The 11,147-nt window shown below is 44.4% G+C and overlaps 1 protein-coding gene across 8 annotated transcripts in view; it reads right to left on the reverse strand.

The window, feature by feature from the left end:
• Positions 1–11,147, reverse strand: part of PTPN13 (protein tyrosine phosphatase, non-receptor type 13) — a 278,246-nt gene that overhangs the window by 57,751 nt on the left and 209,348 nt on the right. For 5 of the 8 annotated variants that reach the window (XM_019525960.1, XM_019525961.1, XM_019525957.1 and 2 more), the window contains exons 18-20: positions 3,504–3,927; positions 3,234–3,331; positions 1,521–1,577 (exon numbers count right to left, since the gene is read on the reverse strand). In XM_019525960.1, the coding sequence (XP_019381505.1) occupies positions 1,521–1,577; positions 3,234–3,331; positions 3,504–3,927 (579 nt within the window). The remainder of the gene's footprint in view (positions 1–1,520; positions 1,578–3,233; positions 3,332–3,503; positions 3,928–11,147) is intronic. The other 3 variants (XM_019525962.1, XM_019525959.1, XM_019525958.1) reach the window with 1 other exon arrangement.

An 11,147-nucleotide genomic window follows, 5' to 3' on the forward strand; every position in this document is an offset into this window, starting at 1 on the left:
GTTGGGGGGGGGGGGGGGGGGGGGGCTGGGTTTGGGCTCCTCCTGCACTGACAATAAGGTTTGATGTGATCTAATGCACAATCTCATAATCGCGCTGCCTGCCATGCATGTGTCGCATGGCAGGAGGCACATTTGTATGAATTGTGCATTAGATCCCAGAGGGGCCCTGAAAAGATAGTACGGCATTCCAGGATGCTGCAGCATTTAAGACTATGCTTAAAAAGTTAAGCCCCAGACATTAGTGCTTTCATCCATCAGGGAAATGCACACATGGGAAATTCTGGGAGGGTTATATGTGTGAATGACTTCAGAAGAAACTTGCAGCTCACTTACAATATGTATTGTTGGCTATTCTTTGCAAATACAGCATTTAAAAAGACAAAAAGAACCCTGCTTGCCAAAAGTCCTCTGATAACTATGGAGCATGTACAATGCAGGAAAAGGAGAAAACATTTCAATTGCTAGCTTCTGTCAGTACATTTATGATGCTGAAAAATGTTTCAACCCAAGATGCTCTGGCAAACGCCTGCAATTATTTATTAACTGAATGCCAGATTTTCTGTTTAGCACAAAACATTTTGAGATAGGAGATCAATTTTGTATATGTGGAATACCAAAATATAAATAACTCTGTAGTTTAAATCTGTCTTAAGCCCCTTGCTGCAAAGTTGCAAGGTTTCTGTCCATGTGGTCATTTAGCAGATGCTCAAACAAAAAATAAAACTTCACACAACAGAAAAGGACATCAAGACATTTTAGTTAGCCTTGGCATTTTCTACACTTCCAAAGCAGGTACACTTTTTCTTAAGTGACAGGCAAGCAAAATTAAGAACATTCAATATCTTTCTGGAACCTAAAACACTGTCATATTTTTTAACTGAATATCAAGCTACTGTAATTGCTTAAATATTAGTTAAATGCTGAAATGTAATATAGTTATTAGGTGCTAATGATTAGTAGGTTCAATTTATTGTTACAAATAAAAGCTAATATGTATAAGGAAAGTCAGCAGCTATCAGGGCAACTTATAAGTCTGACCATCCAGTGAAAACATGCTAAATTTACAAAATAACTCCACAGAACAAGTCCGTAAGTACAGAATTGAATTTAGTTAATATTAGCACAAGGGGTAAATATGAGGAGGGAAAAACTTCATTACTTCATATGATATACTAACTAGATTATAGCTTCCAGAATGTTTATTACTACTCCCAGACTTTAAATGTTTTAATGAAACACAAATGCCACAAATATCTATAAAAATGATCCTTTCTTGGATTAATTTCTTTCTTTACATTTGCTGCATTGTTTTAGCCTGACAAAACTGGAAGGCCCTACAACTTTATTAAAGTTATTCTTAAAAGTGGGGTTTACTTTTCTTGTTATTTGTCTTGTGATGATATTTAGAACAGGTGAGAAAGAGAAATAAAAGGGTAGGATCAGTAAACTGCAAGACCACTTTAAGAGTGGGTTAAACAGTAACAAAAACTGAACTCAGTGCAAATTATTTACAAACCTACCATTTTGTTTCAATGGTGCTGATGAAAGAGGATTTCCAGAACTACTGATGCTAATACCTGGGATATAAATATACCTATTAGAGATAAATATAAGTTTTTGCTTTCTGTAATTCTTGATCAGCAACACTGCACTATGACAGACTTCCATTGATTTATACTCAGAAGAAGGGTGACTGCACCTGAAAGCTTGCCAAGGAATTTTTTCCAGCTACTCAGTTGGTCTAATAAAAGATACCACATCTACTCAAAGAACCTCAGCTAAATATGGGTATTCAAGTAGGTTTCTGTAAAGAAATAGATATCTTTGGAATTATTCATTTCAAGAAGATAGTGCTGAGACATGGAATAAAATATTTCAGACTTTTAAATGGAAATAGTCATGGAGCTGTAATTATGACTAAGATCTATCTTTTTTAACACATTTCATTTAATCTCCATCTGGAAAAGATTAGTCCAAGAAAACAGTTATTATATAATACCCAGTGAAGTTATTGCAACTCTGTGCAAAATATTTGTGGCCTCAACCCTTTGCAGAGTCATGGCCTAGGCAGGTAAGAGTGACCATGTGATAATGTCCTCTAGTTGCTGGTCCACACATACTCATAGGAAACTTCTACCTCCTCAAAAAATTGAGTTCTTTAGCTCAGTTTTTGGCAGCTTTTTCTTTTTGTAGTGCTGAGGAAGTAGAGTCTTTGTCCCATATGTATGAGCATGCATGTGTATGCAAATGCAAGACAGAGGTGTCTATACTGCCAGAAGGCATATATGATGTGTGCACATCAACTGTTGTATGAGATTTTTTTACACTGCATACTTCTAGAGCTTCAAACTTGCAGAATTCTCATTTAAAAAGCAAATTAATATAGGAAGAATCTGTCACTCAGACTTCGCGTTACCTAGCTTAACAAAGATAGCGGGAACACCTAAATGTGAAATTACAACACAGTACAACAGGGCGAGGCTGTTCAAGTAGTGGCTAGACTGCATGCAGCCCACAAGCGGTTAATTTGGCACCCGCCCCAAACTCCAAAGAAAGCTCCCCTGAGCTGCTGCTCCCCTCACAGCTGTCATAGCTGGGAGCTCTAGGCTCCCCCTCCCTTCTTTCCAAAGGGCAGTGCAGCACAGCACAGTGCACCCTGCAGTGCCGGGGGAGCCCTCAGTCAAGGAGTTATGTATGTAGGGGGAGCTCCTGGTGCAGCAGTTGGGAGGTCTGCCTGCCCACACAGTGCTGGGAGAGCTTGCAGCTTGGGAGGTGAGAGTAGTCCATCACCCTTGCTGCTGTAGCTCCCAGCCCTAAGAAGTTGCACAGCTGTGCATTACAAGACGCTTATAACATTATTCTAACTCCCTGGACATACTTTGGGTGTGCCTATACTGCTTCTGTGCTGATCCTGCTGCCAGGAAATAAGCCCTACCTACTCCTTCCTTCTCGTTATAAATAGCAAAAGTAGCAAAATGGTGTTCAAGCTGTGAAGCCCCATCCAGCATGTTTGATGAAATGTTTATTGCTTTGAGAGGGTATTTTTTGATTCATGATTATATTTTTATTTCAAAAAGGGGGAAATCCATATGTAAAAGCAATGTAAGCCAACTGCATACAGTGCCTTAAAAGAATATCAAAGCAATCCATTAGCCTGCATGTTTACACTTTGCAGCAGAAAATATTCCAGATTTTAGTTAGCAAGTAAAAAAATAATACTTTTTTGTGCTGACCTACAACATAGGCTTGACCAGTATCTTCGATGGATGATGAGTCTGATTCATTTTTCCTCCTTTCAAGACTTCTATTTAAACCTGCATGAGATTTGGAACTAAAGGGGAAGGGGAAAGAAAAGCAAAGGTGGTCAGAAGGGGGGAGGGAGGAAGAAGTGTCAACATAATAAAATAATGGTGTAAATAATAATATGGAACAAAAGAAAAGTGATACTAAATGTAGATTTATTGCATAAAAATATATTTTTGGGAAGTAAAAGACATTCTTACTTGTTCAGCTTTATTGCTCCTGATACTGATCCAGTATCAGATATTGGCGTCTGCTGGAAGACTCTTCCCAATAACATCTCTATTTTCTTTGGGGAGGAATCCATAGTAGCTATAACATTTTTTCGCTGAGGGAAGATAGAGACTTGGCTCTGACTCAGATCATGAAATGATTTGCTCATGGCTTTAGGTCTTTCCTCCCAGGAGGTTTTCTCATTTTTCTCTTTAGAACAGCCAGGAAGTGGTTGGAAAAGTGAGAGCTCAGAACAGGACAGTCTCTTCAGAATTTCAGCCTCAACTGACAAAGGTCGGACTGCCAGTCTGTTAATTGTACTGCTAGCCAGACTACCTGTACTGACTGCACGGCCCATATTGAACCCTTTAACAGACTCAGCATGAAGGTTCAGGCTCCTAAAAGAAGCTCTCTCTGCAAGAAATTAATAATTTTGCATAGATTATAATACTACAATAGCTCTTTAAAAATATAAAACACATTTATGTAACACTTTTATATCAAATACACATTTTAAGCTTTCATTGCGCATGAGGCATTTTAAGTTCAGCTGTTTAGCATATAGAAATGATTTAATCAAGATGCCATGGAATCTAGCTCAGATACCCCAGTCTGGATTTAACAACAGTATGCACACCTCAGACTTAGTCCCCAAGCTAGTCCAGAGCACAAACATCACACAAAATATTTCTTCTAATCAGTACTGTGATTCACATTATTTGCTGGGACTAAATTGCAATGGTGCACAAAAGACTGTTCCTCAACCACTTTTACAAAGTTAATGTACTCCATTCTACATCAGGACAGTTCAAAGACTTGAGGAGACATTTTGTCTGCCAGTGCTCACATTACACTATTAATTTCACTAAAAGACTGAGGCCCTGCATTAACATTACTGCACAAAACTGTTAACACAGTATTGGGTGAAAGCCCCTCAAAAGGCCCAATAACCTCTGAAGACTTCTCCAAAGCTTCACTGAACACTTTTGGGCTGGAACCCCTTTCCAGATTCTCCTACTCTCCTTCCCCACCTGCCTTTCAACTGTTCCTGAACTACCTCTGCTCAAGCTGGCCTCTCTTTCAATAGCAAAATCTACTTTCTGACTCTTTGGTTCTCCCTTTTAGCTTCTCCTGGATTCCTAATCTGTGCACTACTTGTGAAGTTCCTGTTTCAGGGCCAATTTAGTTTGGCAGCCTTTCCTGCTGGGCACTGAATGCCATTTCACTCAGGTATATTACAGTTTGGGATTTCCTCAGTCAACAAAGTCTTTTGACATGGAACGGAATACAATTGACACTTGGCGCTTAAACAGAATAAGCTCATTTGAACCTGTTAATAACCCTGATTTTAGTTCAGATATGTACCCATCCTATGCTCCTGTCTTTAAAATGCAAATTTGTATACTGCATATATATCCTCTGCACACAGACTGGAAAAGAGATGCTTACAAACAGAAAGAGACTTAGGTGTATCTTTTCACCCCCTTACAACTTAACTGGACATCCACACTTTTTGGCTGTTCCAGTACGTCTACTTACAGTTCAGTAGTTACAATTTAGAAGGCCACCTGGGAACAGTTTTCACAGTAGTGGCTGAGCTACTACAGTTATGTCTTGCACTTAGAGCAGGACATAACTGCTTTAGTGGTTCAATATTCTCTATAACAAATATACAGATTTTTAATAAAGGATTTATCAAAGGTGCCTTTGGCATTTTTTAAAGGCAACGACTGCACACCTGTTCTTGTCTTTCAGGTCTATTACCTGCTCCAATCACCTCTCTTAGTACCTATTCCTTGTTATGTGGCAGTATTTGAAGAAAAGTCCCAGCAGCTCCACAGTTCACATCATGTCTTTTCCTTCTGCCAAGACCCCTCCTAAGACTCTTAAATGCTTATAGGAGTGAGCATGCATGCATGCATGCATGCACACACACACACTGTAATCAAGTCCTTCCTCTGTCTTGTTTTCCTTTTGGCTGAACATACGCAAGTGCTTGAAGTCCTTCCTAATAAACCTGACTTAATCCTCAATTAATCCTTGCAAACTTTCAATGTGTTCCTTTGAGATTTTGAATATCCATTTCTAAACTTGGTATCCACTCCATACAGAATATTCCAAGTGTGCTCTTAAGGTTGTAAGATAAAGTATCAAATGCATTGGTAAAACTAAGTTGAAATGTCTTGGGAATCTCCTTTTAGACATGATGGACTGCATTTTTCAGAACTGGATTTTGGCCTTTTCCAAACACCAATTTATAATCTCCCTGTCACTGGTGCTCAAACTACACTGTCTAATGAAAGCAGCTAGTAGGGCTGTGCAAAGCTTTAGTCCTTGATTCAATTCGGCCCAATTCAGTGGCCTAATCTCTGAATCCGAATTGAATCAGAGGACCCTTTAATCTCCCTGAATCAAATCAGAACCCTTCGAATTGATTCGCAGAGATTCGGACGTAGACACAGCTTTAAATGTTTTTTCCACATACATCTAGGTAGCAGGCGGCTCATGAACGCTGCGATGCTGGGGCGCGTGCAGTGTCCCACAGAAGCACAGGGGGTTCTCCAGCACACTTGGCAGTAGACCCAGAAGTAGACCACAAGCACTTCCAGTCTACTTCTGGGTCTGCTGGGGAGCATGCTGGGGGCCCCCCCACCTCCTCGGCTTGGTGACTGGTGCCTCCTGGGTCTAGGGGGGCACCCGGGGTCCCCCTGCAGCTGATCGCCAAGCTGGTGGGGTTCGGAGGGCCCCCCAACGCGCTCCCCAGCAGACCTGGAAGTGGACTTCCGGTCCACTTCTGGTTTTGCCACCAAGCATGTGGAGGCCCCCCCCGTACTCCTGTGGGACGCTCCATGCACCCCAGCATCTACAAGCTGCACTGGTGCCTCAAGGTATGTAGACAAAATATTTAAAGCTGTGCCTATGTCTGAATTGCTGATTCTCTGAATCAGCATCGAATCTTTAGGTTCGGATTCAACTGAATTGAATCAGGGACAGTGATCTGAATCAACAACTTGAATCACTATCCCTGATTCAGGCCAAATCCAAACTGAATAGGGCCTGCTTCGCACACTGCCAGCAGCTAGACAGATGGCTTACTAGAGACAGTTCATAACTTTTTTTGTTCATTTATAGAATTTGAAAAAGATATAAACTATCAACATTGTACACTTTCTATTAAAGTCAATTATTAGTGGCTATTACCAATTTTTTCTCCCCCATGCTGCTGTATTTGGCACCTGTGTGTTATATCATGCTCCCATCAAAAGCTCTTTTGAGAAAACCACTTTCATTTTATGTTTGTACACAGCTAGTAATAATGGTATCTGAACACTACTGTAGTAGGAAGGTGTTAATAATAAAGCATTATCTTGTTTATCTGTTCTGCGATTGTTTCAATTTAACTGCATATTAGTGGTGCTCTACTTTTTCCCCAAAGACTATTTCTCCTACACCATTTTCTATTCTTGATATAAGAAATGTAGCTCATTTTAAAGGAGCTGGCACAAAAAGAGAGCATATGGCTGTCCCAGGGAACCAGGACGGGACTTACCCAGGGCGGCAGAAAAGCCCACGCGGGGCGTCTGCCACGTGCTTACGCCAACGTGACCGGAAGTCGGCATTGGCACCGGCATACGGCCGCTGGGGATAAAAACAGCCGCCGGGAAGGAACGGGAGGAAGGACCTGGGGACTCCTCACCCACGGAGGCTGGAGGCTCCGAAAAGGAACAGGCCACAGGCCCTGCCCTACGAGGGGCGAGGCAACCCCGAGCAGGACGAGCCGTCAACTGCTCCACACTTGGAGCCCAGCGAATGGACAAACTCCCCAGCGGACGAGGCAGGGAACGCCAGCAGTGAGCTGCTACCGGCCCCGGAGGCGAGGAAGATACCGGCGACGACCAACTGCAGGACAACGACGGAGGAGCAGCAGATGGGCTCCGAGGACGAGGAACCCAGCGGAGAGGACTTTTGGGACTGTGAACCTGAAACTTACGAGGCTTGCAGGTTCAGGGCTGGGACGCCGGCAGAGGGACGTGACACCGCCCGAGAGGGTCAGGACCCCAAAGGGCCTTAAGGAGGCACAGAGGGGTGGAGGTGGTCGCCATCCCGACCGCGTGCATAGACTAAGTGGGGGCAGGGTCGCTCCCAGCAGGGGCCACGGAGGGTCCGGGCGGGAGGTCCAGCCAAAGGGGCTGAAGGGCCAAGCTTTCAGTTCCCTGTAGGTTTTTGTTTCCCGGTAAAGGGATACCCCGGCTGAGGGGTACAGCCGGGGTGATAGGGCCAGGGACCCCATAGAGAAACTCATTTCTCACCGGGACCCCACCTTGGGTCAACCGGCATACGAGGGACCTGAAGACAGGGGCCGATTGGGCCGGAGGGGCAGTAGGAGGGCAGTCCCTCAGTCGCGGGAGCCCTAAAGGAGGCGTAAGGCCGGGGTGCAAGGGGTGGTGGAGCCCCGCATCGTGACCGCCGAGGGATCATGGGCCACGGAGTACCCAGGAACCGTCCTAACTGAACGGAACAACAAGTCATGGCAGGCGAGAACTAGGGCGGGGAATGGACATCAGAACAACAAACCCCACTCAGTGGTAACTCAGGGACATCGGTGGCAGTCCTCCTCCCACAGATGAGCGACCTACGGGGAGGACCCCAGCCCGGCGGTCACAACGGCTATTCAAGGGGTTTCTTGCAAAAGAGAACTGTTTTTTCCACAAAAAGTTAGATCACTTCCTATCAAGAAAACCTCCCTCTTCCCATACTAACTTGAATGGCTGAATGCTTCTCTCAAGTGTTGAGGACACCAAGTGTCACACAGTATCTTCTCAATCAGGAAGACTGGCAGGCTGTCAATCAATGGGCTCTGCGAAGAGCCTGCATACTTGTGTAGTTCTCCAGCCAGGGGCAGAAACACACACATGTGCCAGATCCTGGGCTATTTTCCTAGAAGTTAGAATTTATATGAACTTTTTACCACTAGAAATGAATACCTGTCCATGGCCTTTATTTAATTCTTGCTCAGAAATGATGAATGAACTCCAAGGTTTCTGAACTTAGAGTAGGCTGCTGTGCACACAAGCAAATGTAGCCTATTAGTTTCCAGACTCCCATAACAAAACAGAAGCTGTGTAAGTGTAACAGTTACTGAGTCTGGCAGGCCAAAAAAGCCCTGTATGCAAAACTTTACTGGCTTTTTAAGTATACACTAACACTGAGCTAGAATATGGCAAGAAAGCCTCAAGCCACTTGCTCCATTTCTTTATGCCAGGGGTTGTGAACCAGGGGTACACATACCCCTGTGGGTACTTGGACTGGTCCTAGGGGGTACGCATGGGCAGGTGGGAACAGAGCACTGCCGCCTCCCAGGAGTAGGGCCCGAGTTGCGCGAGGGCAGCATTACTCTTCTGCAGGGCAGGGAAGTTTGCATGCAGCAGCTGCCACTGCCACACACCAGCCTGGTGAGCTTCCCTGCCCCACAGAGGGGTGCCACTGCCCTCACCCCAGCCCAGTGACCTTCCCCGCCCTGGCCTGCTCCTGGGAGGCTGTGGCACTCTGTTCCTGCCTCCTCACTCAGAGTCCTGCTGTGCACCACCTCCCTCACCCCCCGCCACTTGGCTGCACACTCCCCTGCCCCGTGGCTGCACACTATCCCCTTGCTTGGCATCCGGTTGTGCACTACCCCCCCGCACAACAACACGCCCCCATTGCTGAAGAATGTGTGTATCCAGAATTGGGTTCCTCACTCACCTGAGGACCCATCAAGCCTGATGGATGTCATCCTCAACTCCGAGGGACTGCCAGTGACACCCCCTCATCCCTGTTTATTGGCCGTTGTGGGTACTTAGATTAAAAAAGGTTGAAAACCCCTGCTTTATGCTAAAGAAGTGGTGCTCAATCTCCAGCCAGCAGGCCAGATCCAACCTGCAGGGCTCCCCACATGTCCAGAAATTTGGCAGTGAGTGAGTGGCAGCAATTAATATTGGGACCTCCACTGCCAGATTTCCAAGCCCTTCAGGCCAGCGGATGGGGCTTGGAGCTAGAGTTGGGGTTCTTTGCTGGGCCATCCCTCTGCACCAGACTGGGTCATGGCCCAGCTGGACCCACACCCCAAATCAAGCCCTAGCCAGGCCTGCTGGATTGGGCCCAAGGACTGGATTTGCCTGTGAACTGACCCTGAACCACTCCTCTGGCCTGCAGGGGTGAAGGGATTAGCACCACTGGGATAAATGATGTGCAATGTCTGATAGAACAAACAGGCTGCAAAGTTATTCTCCACTATAAAAAAAATCAGCACCTATACTGTCAGGGAGCCAGCCTCCAAACTCAGCTAAACTGGTAGAAAATTAGTGTGTCAGCAATTGGAATGTCGAGATATGGCTATGGAGGTAGGTCACTCAAAAACAAAGAGAGCATGAACAAAGTAGATTAAATAGTGCTTTGGGGATTGTGTAAAAGCCAGCCAAGTCAGTTGTGTTCCAGGTAGGTGTCAAACTCAGCTATTTCAAAGCAGAGGACACTGTTCAAGCCAAATTAAGTCCCTAATCTAAGAAAAGGACTTGATTTGTTTTGCCTTACACACTCATTATAATTATCTGTCCCCAGCTCTCTAAAGCAACTGTCTCACGTTGATAATAAATTTGTAACTGCTATCAACTACAGGTTTTACTTAACATAAAAATTAGATACTCCACAGCTTTCATAGCCGGTATCATGAATTGCTTCCTCTCCAGTTTGTATTGCTTTGGACTACCTCTTTTATTTACAAATACACTCTGTTCTACAGCAGCTATGAATCAAATAAAATGGAGAAGTTGCAAAAGGAAAATATTTTCAGCTGTCTTTTATACAGATATGACTGCTGGAAAAAAGAAGAACAAGTACCAGGTGAGCAAGCAACTTTTCAGACAGCATTTAGAGAACTACTAACCTAAAGAAAATCTACTAGAACCATGGTGTTCAACCTTTTGGCCCTGCAGGATAGATAGTGGTATGGGGTCCATCTGTGGGCTGAACTGGGTCCTGGGATTGAGTCCTGGGGGCCCAGCACTGCTCCTGCCCAGCCCTGTGTGCTGGGATAAGGAGCCAGATCCAATGCATAGGTCCTAAGATTTGACAGCACCACTCCCCCTATGCCAAATTTCTGGACTGTGGAGAGTCCCATGGGCCAGATGACATAGTGCCATGGGCTGGATTTGGCCCATGAGCCAGAAGTTGAGAACCCCTATATTACAACAGTCACCTTCCAGAGAGGTATGTTCACATTTCAGTGAAATTGTTACAGTACTCTATGCAAAATTTGTTCATATTGTCAAAGATCAAAGTCTTTGATTTCGGATGCCGATGGCAAAAGAGTAAAAGATCAGATGGCAAAAGGTCAGAGGCTAACACAACAAACTCTGTAATTGTAGTCTCACACTATTATTTTTTAGTTTGTAACAGTGCTGCATATTCACACCCCTGTTTGTGCCTTAATTCAAATCACTTGAGCTTTTCATACGAGAGAGAAACTAACCTTGGATTGTATACAACTCAGCACTATGATGTCAAAAAAGATATCGTATCCATAGTAATGAGATACCAAATTGGCTGAGTTTAACGGAATTGTAAAATTAAATAATATACTACGCTTGCCCTCTTGT

The sequence above is a fragment of the Gavialis gangeticus genome, unplaced genomic scaffold, assembly GCF_001723915.1.
Source record: "Gavialis gangeticus isolate Ggan-Ray unplaced genomic scaffold, GavGan_comp1, whole genome shotgun sequence".
NCBI lineage: Eukaryota > Metazoa > Chordata > Crocodylia > Gavialidae > Gavialis > Gavialis gangeticus.